Source organism: Chironomus tepperi, unplaced genomic scaffold (assembly GCF_022539635.2).
Source record: "Chironomus tepperi strain 1889 unplaced genomic scaffold, CSIRO-AGI_Ctep_v1 contig_244, whole genome shotgun sequence".
Lineage (NCBI taxonomy): Eukaryota > Metazoa > Arthropoda > Insecta > Diptera > Chironomidae > Chironomus > Chironomus tepperi.
Genome location: NW_027226366.1, coordinates 341,791 through 359,926, shown reverse-complemented (window position 1 = coordinate 359,926; position 18,136 = coordinate 341,791). Strand labels below are relative to the sequence as shown.

Below are 18,136 nucleotides of genomic sequence, written 5' to 3'. Positions count from 1 at the left end.
TCTATATTTGATCATTTTCTATTGCGAACTCTAATGAATATGTAGATTCATAAGCTTATCTTAAAACTTAAATTTATAAATGTTATTGAAACGCGTAAGCTGACAGCTTCATGGATTTTGTGAAAAAATCTAAATTTTTATGGCTGATTTTTAATGGATTTTTGTGTTAGATTTTAAGTTATTTAGTAGATAAGGTTGATGATTGCATAAACTAGTTGATTAAGTAGTAAGTTTTCTGTTAGGCTGAATATATCTGTGCATTTCAAATGCTGAAACACGGATATCCATTGTAATCTGTCACATACCCAAACAGCACACTACGGATACTCGCTTTTTCAGCTGTGACAGTAAAAATTAGTCAAAATCAGGTGTCTCAGTGTCGTCAGGGCAATATCGAACCTTACCCTTGACAGGTTCCCTAGCGGCATACCGATGCCGCAGCTAACAGGCTGTGTTGCCCGGGATATTAATTCAACCTTCAGCAAACATTGCAAAAAAATTCGCTTAAATCCACAAAAAGTCACAAAATTATCCACAACAATTGTACAGCAAATATATTTCGGGTAATAACAATTTTATCGTCAACTGAATAGAAAGAATATTGACCCCATTGAATGGAACACAAAAAAACAGTAATAAATTACAGTAAAAGCGGTTCCATTCATGATTACTTTAATACATTATTTCCAATAAAAATTTCTCATTTACAAAAACTATTTTAACAAAAAAAAGCAAAGCTTTTTTGATTAATTTCCTTGTATGACATGCGTATGTGAGCATCTACATATGTGAGAAAATGTCTATGAGAAGGAATTTCATTTATGACATTAAGAAGAAATGGCATGAAGTATGTCAAGAAACCCGCAAATCTCTTGAAATGATTTCAAACCACATTCGCACATTTATTGTCCATAAAACTTTATGCATATTCTTATTTAAGCATGAATAAAGTAGGAAGAACTCGAAAAAAAGCTCTCGTTTTACGACTTTCTTTTCTTAATTTAGATCCTAGACTCCCTCATCGAGTTGATTTTTATTTTTGGATTGCGTGATTATGTTCAGCACCAAAGCGAACAGAATGAAAGGAACAACATTAAAATTTATCGCATTTCATTTCATTTCCGAAGGGCAAAATCATTAAAATTGGAAATTTACTATACCGAAATTTTTTATTCCTTACGGTGGGTTAGTTCCATCTAGGGATGAGAAGAAGAAGCCTTAAAATTTCATCAGGGATGTTGAATCAATTTAATAATAGAAAATTGTACTTTAATATATTTACAGGCACGAAAAAAATGGAATACAAGACACGCCAATGGCATGAGAAATGTTTCTGCTGTAACGTCTGTAAGACGCCAATTGGAACGAAATCATTCATTCCTCGCGAGCAAGATATTTATTGTGCTGGATGCTATGAAGACAAGTTTGCTACTCGTTGCATAAAATGCAAAAAGGTAATGTCGATTCGTCCCATTAATTATTTTTATTTATTATTTGCTATGCTAAGTGCTGCTGTGAGTTGGATGTTGGATGTAAAGTGGAGGTTTTTGGATGCAGACTTTCTATGGCATTTTATAGAAAGTCAATAATCTTTGATAGACAAATTTTGTATTGACCGAGTAGTAATTAACTTACTTTCTTGGATGAGATGCACGTAGTTCCATTATGGCGCCTTAAAGATGTCCAATCCATGAAATTATAAAAGTTCACTACTTTTATTGCGAAATTTACTTTTTAAAACTGAATTTTCTACACAGCAATAACAACACAATAGCCTTTCTTATTACCAAACACTCTAGCCTTCATATCGGGCTTTAATTAATTAAATTTAATACTTGTTTACTTCCCGAAAGTCACAAAAATTATTTCCCGCCAAAATGTAATCAAATTTAAAAACAAGAATTCGAATTCTACAAAACCGTTACATTTCAAATAATTTCTAGCCGTTATAATAAAAATGACTTCAAATGCGCCAAATTCCACATCCACACATCTTCATCTTCACAGCAACCCAATTTAACAACCGTTCGCTAATAAAATTACTTACCATTTCCTCCTCGTTCTTACAGGTCATTACAACTGGCGGTGTTACTTACAAAAACGACCCATTCCATAGAGAATGCTTCGTCTGTACTCATTGCGAGACTCCATTGGCTGGACAACGCTTTACAAGTCGCGACGAAAAACCATATTGTGCTGATTGCTTCGGTGATTTATTTGCCAAGCGCTGTACAGCTTGCACCAAGCCTATTACTGGTAAGCTTGAATTTTCCATTCTTTTAAATTCCCATCTGTAATTCTTTTCTTTCTTTTACATGTGCCTTTTAGGCATCGGTGGAACAAAATTCATTTCATTTGAGGATCGTCACTGGCATAATGATTGCTTTACTTGCGGTTCATGTAAGACATCGCTCGTGGGACGTGGATTCATTACGGACGAGGAAGATGACATTATCTGTCCCGATTGCGCCAAAGCTAAGCTTATGGCTTCCTAAAAGAAAAATTGTAAAGCTATAAATAAACAAGCAACAGCAATTAACACAATACTGCTATATTTACAGTAACAAAAAGTTATAAAGAAAATATTGAAAAAAAGGAATTACGCTTGAATTCATTTATTTATCAAATACACATGATAATGATAATAATGTGCGTAAATCAAAATAAAAGTTAAGAAACAAATTTTCATCATCATTATTTGTAAAAGAGAAGAAAATAAAAAAAATTAATAAAAAAAAAAAGTTTTAAAAAAATATTAATGCGATAATAATCGTTAAGAAAAATTTATGAAAAAAAATAATAATAAAAAAATATGAAAAATTTCTACTATTTTTTGGAAATCTATATATTAACTCTAATTTTTTTCTTTTTCTTTGTTTAATGTGAATGAGATACCAAGTTATTAATAAATATGATTTGAATCAAATTTTTGAAACAATATTTGTATGAATTCTCATGCAGGGTACTGCATAGCTTTGAACACACTAAATAGAATTGATTATCAATCAACTCTATATTCCAATCACCTGATTATCCTTGTGACTTACTTACTGATACATTGTTGCATAATATTACATTGATATACTTCTCCTTTATTTATATTAATATGTAGGAAGGACTTAGGGGCTACAACACTTGAGCTGAATATGTTTTAGATCAAGTCCAATTTTAGTATTCTAGTATTCTAGAATTGCTTAGTAAGACAAACTAAGTAAACTCCTGTTTACGACCTTGAATTGACATATTTTTCAGTTCCAAATTAAAGCTGACTATGACAAAACAAAGCAAACGACATACATTTGACAAGAACAACATCATAGAATTTAAATAAATTGCAATTATTACAATTTGCTTTAAAAAACCTGATGTGACCTGTTATAACGTTCATTTGAAATTTGAATATTATTTACTGCATTTAGTTGAACACCCCTTTTCATGCGAAATGTTCAGTTTGTTTTTGAACTCCGATGAATAAACATTAATAAATGCACGAAAAAAATAGTTTTAATTAAACTATATTGACTATATTTACGAAATAACTCACATACAATTCATTTGCCTTCAAGTTAAATTCAATCTCTGGAGAATATGTCTTTAAAACCAGAATAAGGGAGCAATTGAGTTTATTTATTACAAATTCACATGACGTCACTTAAAGTAACCTTGAGAAAAGATTTATATAAATAAACAAAAATGACCTTGAGAGATTTTCTTTGGGTGCCAAATAGTATCAACTGTTCGATTTATAAATAACAGTCTCTAATTTAGTTGACAAACATTCATGCAATTGCCAACAAACATGAGAATGCATACAAATATTGCCAACTTATATACACAAATCAATAACGATAATAATGCAAATTAAAGAAAAAATTTAATAAAAACAAAAGAAAGAGAAACTCGATCAATAAAAGGATAAAGTGATGATATCTTTCCGTGAGTCAATAAATTATTCAAGACCATTAAAAACAAATCTTTTAAATGTTAATAATATGCAAATTGAGTAATTTTCAATTTTATTGTTATACATCTTAATAGTATTTATCGCCATTAAAGGCGATAATGTGAGCAAGAAAATACATCAATTAAATGATAATATGCGACCACGGGATCATTCATTTCCATGTTAATCAAGTTATAAAAAAAAATTAAATTATACATAAATTGAGAATATATTAAAAATAACTAACTTAATAATAAAATTAAAAAAATTTAGAAATAGACTAAAATAAAGAAAGAAATGTAGGAGTGAATTTGTAGTCAAAACTATGAAAAATGATAATGATAATGATGGGGTTCTTTTATTTATGACATCTAAAAATGATTTAGAATGAAATAAAATTTATTAAATTTTCAACGGTTAATTGATTTTTGATTTATTAAACTTTAAATTCAAAATTTTTGAACTCTGAAAATTATTGAATCTAAAGTTCAAATTTTGAGATCAATTTCTATGTTTTGAGGGTAAATTTTTGAACTTAAAATTCAAATTTAGACCTTGAGCTTCAATTTTTGAACTAGAAGAGCTTTAAGATCAAATTTTGATTTTCATATTGAATTTTAGAGCATAAGGTTCAATTTTGAACTAACAGCTCAATTTTTGAACTCGAAACATCAAATTTATGAAACTAGATCCAATTTTGTTCAACATCATAAATAAAAGCTCCCCAAAAACAAGCAGAAAAACAATCAGAAGATGAAAATTGTTCTTTAATTAACTCATAATTATGGCATTTAACTTATATTCTCCACATAGTATCCCCTTATTTCCCCAAATTCAAATATCTCTTACTGGTTGTTGATGTTTTGTAAATAAAAAAAATTTTTTTTTTGTCTTCGCGTGATTAATTTTTTTACAACTTATTGTGTTAAATGACTTAATTAAATTAATGATTGAGAAATATTTGTATATGAATCTTATGTTTCTTATTAGAGGAGTGGATGTATCATGTGAATTAATAATTATAGTTCATTTTGTAAAACTACAAGAAGAAAATGATTTAGTTCAACGGCCTATATTCACTGAAGTTGCCTTTTAAAATTTAATATAAATTGAATGATGAGACAAAATGATGATAAATATCTGTAATGTACTCTGAATCGATGAAATGTGTTTGGATCTGTTTAGTTCTATTACCGATGGCTTCTGTTTTTGAGGAAGACGGTGGGATTGATATGGGAATTGGTAGGATTTGAAGCAACAGAGTCAACTTAAGTCGACTTAAGTCAACCTGAGCTTGATACATACAAAATCCGAATTAGCTTCGAGCTCTGAGATTAACCTCAAAAAAGAAGCCATTCATGATTGTTTTGTTAGTCTGTAATTGACGTTGGAATGTCATATAGATAAGAAATGATTGGCTCAAAAATAAAAGTGTATAGATAGGTAGTAAAAATTTGGTTAATTATGGCATTCTCGTCAATTTTTAGCGGTGTTTAAAATTATGTGTGGGTCATTTTGGGGGAGGAGAAGCGGGAAAGAGTAGGGAACAATTTATGGAGACTAAATTGGGTTCTTGCGAAAGCTAGAATAGGGAAAGGAGCTCAATAATCATGTTTGAGCAACTTAACCTCAAAAAAATAAAATCATAACCTAAAAATTACAAAATTTTCTCAAGTATCCCCTCGACCCCAAAATGCTCACCCCAGATATGTGAAAAATAAGAAAAAGTTTTGTGTTTTTTCAGAGATTAACAATAAAAAATGACAAAGGAACTGTAAATTTTTGATACTTTGTGTTTAGAAACATAAAATGGCAGCTTCATTAGAATTATAAATTAAAGATATGTATGCTTATGTTAATGTTCTTAATTCATGTGAGAGATAAAATTTAAATCATACAAAAATAAAGCTTCCCATAAGTGCTTTGCAATCAAATCTTCGAAATAAAAGTGAGAATACAAAAAAAAAATGAAGTTAATTAATTTAAGATGAAAATATAAAAGAATTAACTAAAACAGTATAAAAATTAACAAAAAAATGTGTGAAAAAAATAATAAAAATTCTGTCATGAGATTGTGGCCTTTTATGTTTTAGATTCCTAATCTTCACAATACACATTAATTAACTCACAAACAAATAAGCAGATGATGTTCTAAAGAAATAATAACTAAGCATAAACAAAAAATTTATCTATACATTTCACTCTTTGTCTTTGGACAGCATTAATCATAGCAAATTTATTTTTCAAAAAAGAAGAATTAAAATAAATGAAAGAAAAAATTTCATTGAATTATAGAAGAAATACTGTGTTGTTCTTAATTACTTTGATTTCAGGATATACTTAGGAAAGTAAAGGATGATTAAAAAATTATTCGAAAAATTAACGACTGAAAATAATTTGAAAAAATAACGGTAAAAAATTATTTGAAAAATAACGGCTAAAAATTATTTGAAAAATAACGGCTTTAAATGCAAAAAATTTGAAAATAAAACCGTTTAAAAACTGATTTATTCAAAACATATACCTTAATTATAATTCCTAATTTAATACTCATCCTTACAAAATTGTACTTCTTGACCGCATTGAACTTTCCATATCCTTCTTGCTCTTCTTCTTACTCTTATTTCCCTTATCATTATCACTATCCACATCGCTGCTTTCCATGCCAGATAAATCAGGTGTCACATCACCATCATCATCACTTTTCTGACCTTCTTCTTCTTCCTCATTATCACTTTGTTCCATAACTGATGCACTTTGTGTATTAACTGCTGTCGTATTTTGTGAGAAAATATCCTCACCGTCAATATCAAAGTTCCTTAACGTCCCAACAGACAAATGATCGTTCGTGATGTTTGCCTGCTTTGCAATTTTACCTGCTGCATGATAAAATGTCTCAAATTGTTGTCGAGCTGTTGGTAAAATTGCAGATACGCTGTTATTCTTTCGATGCTTTAATTCACAGGCTACGCCATGCGCATTTCTTCTAATCTTCTGGATGTCTTTAACAAGTTGAACGAACCGTTGAGTATCTTTTCGTGCTGTTTCATTTAAAATATTCATTCCATCAGAATTCAATTTCTTTAAGTAAACAATAAAATTTTTAAGGAACAAATTAAATGCAACCATTGACTTGATCCACTTAACAATTGATAAAAATTTCTCTTCTAATACTGTGCATGTCTTCCAAAACTGGAATGTCATGTTGGCACTTTTTGTTGAATTTATAATCTCTGAATATCTTTGGATATAGATTCTTAGCATGTAAATTAAATTAGCTTTTGTGATGCACGGAAAGACTTTATTTGCGACAAGCTCATTCTTATTTGTTATTTCCTCAATATCCTCAACGAGTTTCTCAATCGATTCCAAATTTGTTGCCTTTTTGACATAAATTTTCAATAATTTCTCAATGCACAAGTTCAATGCACTTCCATGTTCCAATTGTCGATTCGAATTCTTCCATCTTGTCCTCAACACTTTCTCGGACAGTTCACAAATTTTCGCTGAATTCATTTTGTCCTTTTTGAATGAATTAATTGTAGTCATAAAGTCAATTAATGCAACAGCACCGCCAATGTCTTTTGCATTCTTTTCATATTCCATATATTGTTCAATAATTGCAGCACACAATAACTCTTGTGATCTAAAATGGCTTGTGCTGTTTTCAATCAATTGTTTAAGCATATCCATCAACACATCAGAATTGTCGTCCAATTTAAGCTTCTTACTCGAGAAAAGAATATCAAATATTTTCAATATCATGTGGAATGACTTCTTAATCAAAATTCCTTCGTCTGTAAACAATGCAGCTTCATCGTCATCACTTTCCATTGAATTACTGCTCACATTCTCAATTTCCTTATTAATATTGCGAAAAATACGAACCAAATATGGCATAATGTGTGACTTTATGTCACGGATGTTCTTTATTTCATCCGAAAATCCTTTCGCGTCGACTTTGTGTGCTTTAAAAATGGACATGAATTTATCGTATACATCCTCGAGTAAGTAAATTAATTCAGTTAATGTAAATTCGGTGTCATCACTTTGGGACATTGAAAGTTTAAAGTCCTCATTAAGCAGTAAAGCTACATCATTGTCCATTTCACGACAGAACTTATTTGACTTAATCAAATTAACATTCTTAGCTGTTTCTTGTGCCTCAACGTCATGCTCAAGTGTCTCATTCTTCTTTTTGCCTTTCTTTGCTGGCGGTGGCTTTGTTGATGGCTTCTTTTCCTTAATTTTGGACAATCCTTCAAACATTTTCTTTTTGTGCTCATTTTGAAGGAAGTTCAGGAACGGTGGAAGATAATTTGGAGGTGCTTTTTGTAGTAAGCTGTCCAGGTGCTTCTCAATCTGAATTAATTGCTTAAGCCTCTTCTTCATCACCTGCTTAATGAAAATGTCATCGGATGACTGTAAAAATCCACCAATAATTTCACGTAGCCAATTGCATGTGTGGAAGTACAGATCTAATTGCAGCTTAGCAGTTTCATGATCATCAACTAAAAAGTCATCTTCAGTTCCGAATTTTTCAGGCAATGAAAGTGGCATAGACACTAGACCAGCCATAAAATCGACATTTCCAAAACGTTGAAGATTTATGCATCTTGTTAGCTTGAATAGCGATGGAACTATGATGATGTCCTTCGACTTTTCAAATACAAGAACTCCAAGCTTAATTGCTAGTTCCGATTTTTCATATTGTTCATCGATAATTTCAAATTTATTGTCCAATATAATTCCATCATATTCAGGAAGTTGTGACTGAATAGAGATTGTTACTAAATCCTCTAATTTAGTCAATGCGATGGTTCCGAGCCAGCCTAAAAACATTTGATTGATCACCGACTCATTTGGTGTCGGTCTAAATTCAAATGAAAGTTCATCGAATAGCATTGATAGAATTTCTTGATCATCATTTGCAGCAGACATCATTAAATCTACAAGATCTGCTGCATCCTTTACAGGTCCTCTTGGAATGTCATGAATGTTTATGGTTTGATTCTCTGTAAATTCAGAATCACATAAAGTGTCAACAACTAAGGCACTGACAATCTTTACAGCTCCAATAATTCCAAGCTGCTTAATTCTTTCATCTGGATTATTTATATGCTTTACAACCAGCATATTCAAGTGATCGCGAAGGGCATCCTTACTTTCATTTAAACTGGCTAGCTGAACACTTTTGAAACTTTTGGAATAGTCTGTCTTGTAAACCAAGGAACACAAAAATTCAACATATAGACGATGTTCATTAAATGTTAATTCTGTCTTCCAAAGATCCAGAACACGCAATAGCAACTTGTAATTTATCAGCAAGGAAGCTGCTGAAGTCACTTTGTCATTCTTTATATCATTAAATATATTGAGAATCGTAATTTTGAATTCTGAAGCTGATGAAAACGGAAGTGCTGCTTTCTTTTCACACAAGAAATTCACGAGTGATCCTATGATTGGTTTGACTTCATTCGAGTATCTAAAGATGAGTTTGTAACAAGTTGCAAGGAAATTGTACATTTGTTGATTCTCACGAGTCTTCTGTAAGCCATCAAGCATTTCCAGTAATGTCTGTGAGTTTTCAATGATTACCTTAGAGAATGTTTTGAATGACTTCTTGAGATAGTTTTCAGGAAATATTCCTTTTGAAATTTGGTCCAAAAGCTGTGAAGAATTATAACGGTTAAAATATATTTGAAAAATACCGGTTATTATTTTGAACTTAGTCAAGTTCAAATTCAAAAATAACGGTTTTAATTGAACTTACAATTTTCTTGACATTTCTCTGATGAGATTCTGTGTTTGTATCGGCAATGCTGATAAGTATCATGAAATCGATGAGCCTGTAAATGACACAATATTAAATTAATTAAGTAAAATGTAATAATACAAAGAATTTTACCTTAATTCATCATTATTACGAATTTCTGAAATTACAGTCAGCCATGACTCGATCAATTTTGAGTTATCTCTCTTGATAGACTTGTCAATCAGCTTAAACATCTCGTCAATAATATCCTTTGTGCACGATTCCCATTTGATTCGATCACGCAACATATCGACGATTTCAATATTTGATGATGCATAGAACTGCGAATACTTAAGCATTGCAGGATAGTGCTTAACAGAACATTCCTTCTCAATGTATTGCTGGATCACAATAAAAATCTGTTCAGCTATAGAAGCATCAAGTGTCATGTCACAAAATGTATCAATAAATTTGAGTAATTCCGTCTTGTTTGTGTCGTACATGATATAAAGTCTTCGAGCAGCTTCTTCCTGTTTTGGCAAGCTTAATTCACGGAAATGTTGAACAATCACATCACGACTTTCAAACTTTTTGCAATGACCTAAAATCTCAAATAATTCGTCAAACATAAAATCATAAGTCTCGTCATCAAGAAACTGCTCTGAGAACTTAAACTGCATCAAAACCAATCCAATTATGATTTTGTCTGCCTCATCGCCTTTCTGTATGACATATTCTTTAAGTCGTTGGACGAGAATTTTCGGAAGTTCATTTTTGAAACAATCAATAGCTAATAAGCACATAATAAGTGTTGTTTGTGTCTGATATTTTTGTTCTCCATCCTTGATGAATATTCCTCTCATCAAATGGATGCACTTCTCCTTCTTGACATCGTCAGTCAATACAAAATCCTTCTTAAATTCCCTCAAATATTCATCTTTGGTCTGTGCTGAATCTTTTTTGGATGACATAAATGTTCGAAAACGTCTTGTGAATGATAAAGGATCGTCTTTCCCGTCAATTAGCTCACATCCTGTAAGCGTTAAAATTATTAACGGAATTTCGCAATATTAGGATTTGATGTTGCTTACCCATTTCTGTGAACTCCATTCGGCAGTTGTATAAAGTAACTTCCAAATACCCCTTTCCTTTCCTTAACTCTTGTTGAGTAGCTTGAACCAAAATAGCTCGCTGTGATTTGAATCGTGACTGTGTTCTGCTTTCATCTTCATTTTGTTGTGATGACTGAATGACTTCCTCGTCATTTTCTTTCTCATCAATAACATTCTGTGACTTTTGTTGTGATTGATATACAGGAACTGGAATTGATCGGCTAGCGTTTGAGCTTGTTGATGCTGTCAGGAATTTCTTTTCTATTCTCCTGCGATACATTATTGTGTACTGTAATTAATACTTTTTGCGCGTATTTTTGTTTTGATATGAATTTAGATTTAAATTGACACCTGTTGGATTATTTTTTGATGTATTCAGGTAGAATTTTGGAAATTCAATAATATGTTTGTGAATTAAATTGTTAATTATAGCTGTTATTCAGTTAAATTAATTAAAATCTAAAAAAATCTTTTCTTAATTTTATTTTCCCGCTTAACTAAATTTAGCCTTCTAAGATTTTTGAATTTTTGAAAACCGTTGTGAATAGAAACAAAATACTAATGCTTTTCCTCACTCAATTCTTAATAATTTTATCAGATAATTGTACAGCATAAATATTAATAGATTTCATGATACGGCCGAAAGTTTCTCAATAAATCGGGTTTAATACTTTTCAGCCATCAAACTGTCAAAATTTATTCAAATCGGGTAAAAATTAAAACTTTTTTTGTAAACAAACCGAAAAGAAGAAAAATATTTATTATTACAATTTTTCGTGAAATAAATATATCTAGAGCTAGCTCATAACTAATAATGGCACACGTAAGACGTCCAAAGAAAAAGGATAGGGACACTGTTCTAATTGATGCAGAATTCCGAATAAAAGCTGAGAAAATGATTGAAAAATTTGTTCATTCAAATGAAACGACCTTTCAGTTCCCATCAATCTTAACTAACGTCGAAAGAGCATTTGTTCATAATCTAGCACCTAAATACAGCTTGAAAACAAAATCACATGGATTTGGTAAGTGGGAAAACGAATTACTTTGATTAAACAACCCATTAAAACTTAATTTTTTTTTGCAGGATCTGAGAGGAAACTTTCATTATTTAAACTTATTGAAGATGAGAACTTTGTTCATAAAAGTGTCAATATGGCACTCCGTCCAGAGGTCAAGACAATGATAAATGAATATTTAAGTACATATCAAGTGCCATCTGAAATCACAAGTGAAATGGCGGCAAAAGTGGATACAAACAATTTTCTGCCTTTTGCTCTCACTTGTTCTCCGATTGTTCCTCCAAAGCTTAATCAGCCTGATGGGAGGATATTGCAAATACGTAAAAACTTATCAATTCATGAGTACAAAGACAGAATAATGCAAACTATAGATAAGAATAGAATAATTCTGATACAGGGAAGGTAAGATGTCATTAATGCTCTATTAATAACTGATTTATACAAATTTGTCCTTGAATTATAGTACTGGATCTGGTAAAACAACACAAATTCCACAGTACATCATGGAAACTGCGTCATACAGAAATGAACCGTGTAGGATACTTTGTACACAGCCAAGAAGAATTTCAGCTATTGCTAGTGCTGAAAGAGTCTGCTATGAACGTGGTGTTACGTTAGGAACTAGTGTAGGCTATCAAATAAGATTAGATTCACAAATTTCAGCAAATACCAATTGTATATTTTTGACTCCGGGAGTATTTTTACGATATTTAATGGGTAGAATGCCTGAAAGGCTATTTAAAAATGTAACACATATCTTAATAGATGAGGCTCATGAACGAGCTAAAGAAAATGATTTCCTTCTTACATCCATTAAAGAACACTTTCATGTGAATCCCAACTTGAAACTAATTGTCATGTCTGCTACAATGGATACTGCTGTATTCCATAACTATTTCGGTAAAAGTGAAGAAATTTCAATTCATACAAAGCAATATAATGTTGATGAATATTATTTGGAAGATGTATTGAAAATTGTAAACTTTAATAATCCGAAAGTTCAAGAATTGAATGAAAGGTATCAATCTGGTCAGCTCATTCAAGCATCAACCAGTGCTTTTATTAATGAATCAACAAATGAAAATGCAGATTTAGATGCAGACACTTTTGATGACGATTTAAAAGCCTATATTGATGAATTGCTTAATAATATGGGAACTCATGATAATCCAGAAAGTTATTTTGATGAATTCCTATATCTCGTTATGAACGAAGGTGTACCAGTAAATTACCGTCATAGTCAAACAAAAATGACAGCATTGATGATTGCTATTGGACGACAATGGGTGGAAATGATTGAAAAACTTTTAAAAATCAATGCTGATCCCAAACTCAAAGTTGAAGTTTGTGGATATGAAATGAACTGCATAGATTTTGCCGAGAAAATATGTGGTGATGAATCGAGAATCCTTCAAGTACTCAGAAGTAATGAAAATGGACCAAAACCATACAGTCTTTCAAATGATGAGGTTTACAATAAAGCACTGCTGAATATCTATCAAGACTCGGTTCTAAAAACTAAACAAAATAATTTTGTTGTTGAAGAGTCAATAGATCATAACTTGATTGTGCAGCTTGTACAGAAAATCCATACGGCAACTGATAAGAATGGAGCAATTTTAATCTTTCTACCCGGATTTGACGATATTCTTCAATTGTCAAGGCTTATTAATGAGACAATTACACATGATTTCTCACTTTTCATGCTTCATTCAAGTATGAAAACTGATGATCAAAAGAATGTCTTCAAGCCTACGCCACATGGCAGACGAAAAATCATTTTATCCACAAATATCGCTGAAAGTTCTATAACTATTGATGATGTCATCTACGTTATTGACAGTGGCCGTGAGAAGCAGAAGTCTTATGATTGCATTTCTCATTCATCATCTTTACGCGTCCAGTGGATCAGTAAGGCGTCAGCAAATCAAAGACGTGGAAGAGCTGGTCGTTTGAGAGATGGTATTGTCTATAGAATTTATTCGCGTGATCGTTTCACTTCCATGCTGGATGTTACCATCCCTGAATTGCTAAGAACTTCATTGACTGAAGTTTGTCTTCAAAGTAAGTTGCTGATTGAGGGCAATAGTAAGATTGAAGATTTTCTTCAAAGATGCATAGCAGCACCGTCGATTGCTAATATCAGGCAGAGTGTCAAATATTTGCAGAAAATGGGAGCTTTGGATAAAGAAGAGAATTTAACACAACTAGGTTCTCATTTAGTTGGAATGCCTCTTGAAGCAAAATATGGAAAAATGTTGATCTATGCCATAATATTCAAATGTGTGAATCCAATTCTAAGCTTGACAAGCATCTTAACTATGGGCGATCAAGTCTTCACACTCCCAATTAATCCAGCTGATCGTTATAAATGTGAAAAATGGAAACGAGCTGTAGCTTATGAATCCTACAGTGATCATTTCCTTATGATTAAGATCTTCAATCACTTCCTGCATCTAAAAAACACTCGCCAAAATGAAAAGAGATTTTGTGAGGAACACTTCATTAGTAGTTATCATGTTGAGCAAGTCCGTGGCATTCGAAATCAGATACTCAACTATCTACATTCAAGTGGATTACTTAAGGATAACTCTCATGATATGAATAAGAATTCCAATAACTGGCCGCTTATAAAATCAATTGTTGCAGCTGGTCTATATCCATTCATAGCTCGAGTGGAAAGAAAGAAAGGACAAATGTACACAGAAATTGACAATAAATTGACGTTCCACATGAGCAGCATAATGTATGTTAAGAAAGAAGGATTTAGGCAGACTATAAAAAATATTCCTTATGACTGGACAGTCTTTGAGGAAAAGAATCGAGTTGGAAGAGTAAGCATGCTTAAATGCAACACATTACTTAGCAATCTTCCGATGTGTTTAATGGCTGGACTGGATCTCAAGGAAGATAAAAAGGAAATAGTGGAAAATGATGACGATGACTGGGAGGACGATGACGACGACGACACTGATGACGATGAACCAGATAATTTTAATGACTTCTCAACAGTCAAAGTTGACAATTTCCTTAAATTCTTCGTATCACAACATGATTCACCTACTATTCTAGCATTCAGACATAGATTGAATAATTTAATTGCTAGATTCTTAACTGAAAAGCAGTTTAAGCATTCAAGAGTTGAGAATGACTTAGTTGATGTTGTAGCAAGTATTCTCGCTAGTGAAGACAGTAGAACTTCGAACATGGATTTAAACGTAATTGAGAATATTGAGATTCCAACTACATACAATGCTCAAAATCGCAACCAAAACAATCGTGGATATGACAATAGAAAGTCTAATTCATCAAGATCAGGAAATTATCAAAACAGGAATCAGCAACAGAACTGGCAGCAAGGAAACTCTCACAATTCAATGCAGTCTTACTCTCAGCCTCAAAGGAATCAATCCTATAATGACCAACAACACTGGAGACAACAAGATCAGAGAGACAATAAACGTGGTGGATACAGCTCAAATGACAGAAATCAACCGTCCAATTCAAGGTCACATCAGAATCAAAACCAATCATGGAATGGGAATAGAAGGAACAACAATGCACAACGACTTAAATACTTCATCCTGAAAATGAATAATCTAAAGTTGTTAGGCAGTATGACGGCTAATACTGTGATTGATATTGACGAACTCAAGCTTAAGATATGGCAGTTCCATAAAATCAAGAATTTAGCACATTCTGGGAATCTTGTTCATATAATTCTGTTTTCAACTACCACAAAGCACTTCTTAGGATTTGGAACAGTCTCAAAAATTGATGACAACAAGCCTCTGATGTTTCACTTCCAATGTGCACATTATTTGCCATTGAATGGTCTAGGCTCAACTAAATTCGCCCAAGATATTGCCAATCCACTTTCTCAGCAGTCTTTTCAATTCCATGAATTAGATCCGACATCCGGAAGCTCATTGATTCAGTTCTTTCAGTCCGATTGATATTAGTAGATGAAAAGTGTTTTATTTTACTGACAAAACTAAATAAATTTATGCAACAACTGTGAATTTTTGGACAGTAAACTGTGGATTTAATCTCTATATGTATATTATATGCAGGAAGTACCTTAGAAGTAAGCAAATTGCTAAAGGAAGGCGGAAAATCTCATTTTTTATCAAAGCTTTTCTAAAAGCTTTAATTTTGAATTTATTTCGGCAGTTACTTCTCCCCTAAACTCCAAACCACAAAATTTGGACACATCACGCTAAAAATGCAGCACAAATTTTTTTAATTATCTGATAACTCACTCATTCGATCATAAATTTAATGTTTTGTATGACAAAAAAGGATAAACAAATACACTGTCAGATATGAGTTTTGATTTACGCATCACCAATGAATGCATAAGCAGCAGATAAAATGATTATGAATAATATTTTGGAAAAATATTCTAATTATGGACGTATCCCAAAGTTTTCTAATAAATTTGACAAATGATAAATGAGATTTTGATTGATGTACGAGTGAGACAAATGAGGAATGAGATAATAGACTTTTTGACGAATCTGCTAATTAAAAGGAGTGGAAGCATTTATAAAGTAGAGGGTCAATATACCTCAAATTATTTATTTTGTGCTGTATTTCATGTCTGTTTGTAGTTTCATTTGATTTATAAAGGATGGAAAATGTTCATTTCGTCCATAGACATGCATCCGTAGTTCGGGCATTGGCTGCTTCCTGAAAAATCCATTATAATATTCCAATTGCATTGCTGCAGCATGCATTTGTGTCCATAGACTTCCATGTACAGCAACTTTCATTGAATAATCAAAATCCAACCTAAAAATGCGCACATAAATCCACCAAACCAATAAATTTTCCTACAAATTTGTGTCAATTATGGCGGTAAGTTGGTCGAGGATGAACAACATCAACTCGATTAAATTTGCAATAATATTAATTACCATTTAAAATTCATTCCAACTTTGATTAATATTATAAATTATTTAATTTTGTTATTTACACAGACACTCATGTCATGTATGTATTTTTTATATTTCCCGCATCTATATAAATACCAAATATCCACAAAGTGTATGAACAAAAATGATGGAAATAAGCTGATAAAAAATAATTTGATTTATAAAATTTTAATTTTCTCATTTGGAAATTTCGTTTGGATATGCAGGAAAAAAGCGGTATTTTGGACACTGGATGAGATAATTTAATAGAAATAATTGTGTAATCATAATTAATTATGCAGAAAATATGACGTTGGTATTCGTATATAGTCTAAAGTTTGTCAATACTTACTCTTTAATGATTAATGAGGAGTTTGAAGCAGTTCTGTTAGCTTTTGAGTGGATATTTGTCAACATGCCTCTGCATCTTAATAGCTCAAGGAAATCTACGGCCAAATTTAGCATATTAATTATATTGACACAACATATCATGAATTCCTCGGGCTTCTTATTGATTGACAAATGCAGCAAACATTGACATATGGAACATTTAGCGACATTTTCATCTCATCTCATTAGTCATTTATGAAATTGTGTGGAAGCAGTTTTATATTTACTGAGAATTCATTAAATGAGCATGCAGAGTCTCCATTCTTTAGTTCTGCAAAATGCAATGCATTAACTTTAATTAAATTTTTTATGCAAGTCCATAGAACTTTAAGTATGACGATCAAGCTTTAAATTGCATCTAATTTTTGATGAGCTGTCCTGTCAGTAATAAATATGATATTTTATAGGTTAAACTTCAATATTATTCTAAAAAGTATCATCATCCACCTCAACTTCACCCTGATTATTCTATTACATCCATTCACAAGACTGACTGAATGGAAATTTTTTTCAATGAAAACTGTTTGAGTTTGTGATATGGATAATTGAGTTAAACTGTGAACTCTAGCTCTGCATACACCAAAGGATCATCAAAAAGGCAGCATTTACAATCAGCATTACCATCACCTCTTACATTATATTCATACCCGTATATTTAGCACATCATTTTAAATATTCCATACATAGTAGACATTACGAGTCGTTCAACTCAGTTAAGTATGTGTTATAACAGCTACGATGAAAGCATTTTTAATTAAATTGAGGATTGAAAAAAAAACATCAAAGTGGTTTTGTTTTTGACTGTCGAACAGACTCACGAAAGAGGGAAGGAAAAAATTGAAATTGAAAATTTTAATCGAATAAAGGCTTAGCAGGTTTTGATCGATAGTCATTTAAAGTTGCTGGGATTCGTGATTTTTGGATTTTTGGGGTACTAAAAAATTATCCCATTGGCCGGGATAAATATTTTTGGGATTTTTGGAGGTACTAAAAAATTA

The 18,136-nt window shown here is 31.7% G+C and overlaps 3 protein-coding genes across 5 annotated transcripts in view; 2 read left to right on the top strand and 1 right to left on the bottom strand.

Moving 5' to 3' along the window:
- Lmpt (four and a half LIM domains protein limpet) overlaps positions 1 to 6,244 on the top strand; it is a 77,361-nt gene extending 71,117 nt beyond the window's left edge. For all 3 annotated transcript variants that reach the window (XM_070641272.1, XM_070641271.1, XM_070641269.1), the window contains 3 exons: positions 1,285 to 1,454; positions 2,070 to 2,256; positions 2,329 to 6,244. In XM_070641272.1, coding sequence (XP_070497373.1) covers positions 1,285 to 1,454; positions 2,070 to 2,256; positions 2,329 to 2,495 — 524 coding nt within the window. In that variant the 3' untranslated portion in view covers positions 2,496 to 6,244. The remainder of the gene's footprint in view (positions 1 to 1,284; positions 1,455 to 2,069; positions 2,257 to 2,328) is intronic.
- Fancd2 lies at positions 1,284 to 11,287 on the bottom strand. Its single transcript, XM_070641268.1, has 5 exons — positions 10,790 to 11,287; positions 9,852 to 10,731; positions 9,717 to 9,792; positions 6,504 to 9,613; positions 1,284 to 1,672 (listed from the first exon to the last, which is right to left on the bottom strand). The coding sequence occupies exons 1-5, from the start codon at positions 11,088 to 11,090 to the stop codon at positions 1,627 to 1,629; spliced, it is 4,413 nt and encodes a 1,470-aa protein (XP_070497369.1). The 5' UTR covers positions 11,091 to 11,287; the 3' UTR covers positions 1,284 to 1,626.
- A 262-nt stretch (positions 11,288 to 11,549) lies between these two features.
- On the top strand, positions 11,550 to 15,869 carry LOC139091405 (3'-5' RNA helicase YTHDC2-like). Its single transcript, XM_070641481.1, has 3 exons — positions 11,550 to 11,835; positions 11,898 to 12,234; positions 12,296 to 15,869. The coding sequence occupies exons 1-3, from the start codon at positions 11,625 to 11,627 to the stop codon at positions 15,786 to 15,788; spliced, it is 4,041 nt and encodes a 1,346-aa protein (XP_070497582.1). The 5' UTR covers positions 11,550 to 11,624; the 3' UTR covers positions 15,789 to 15,869.
- The last annotated feature ends 2,267 nt before the right edge of the window (positions 15,870 to 18,136 follow it).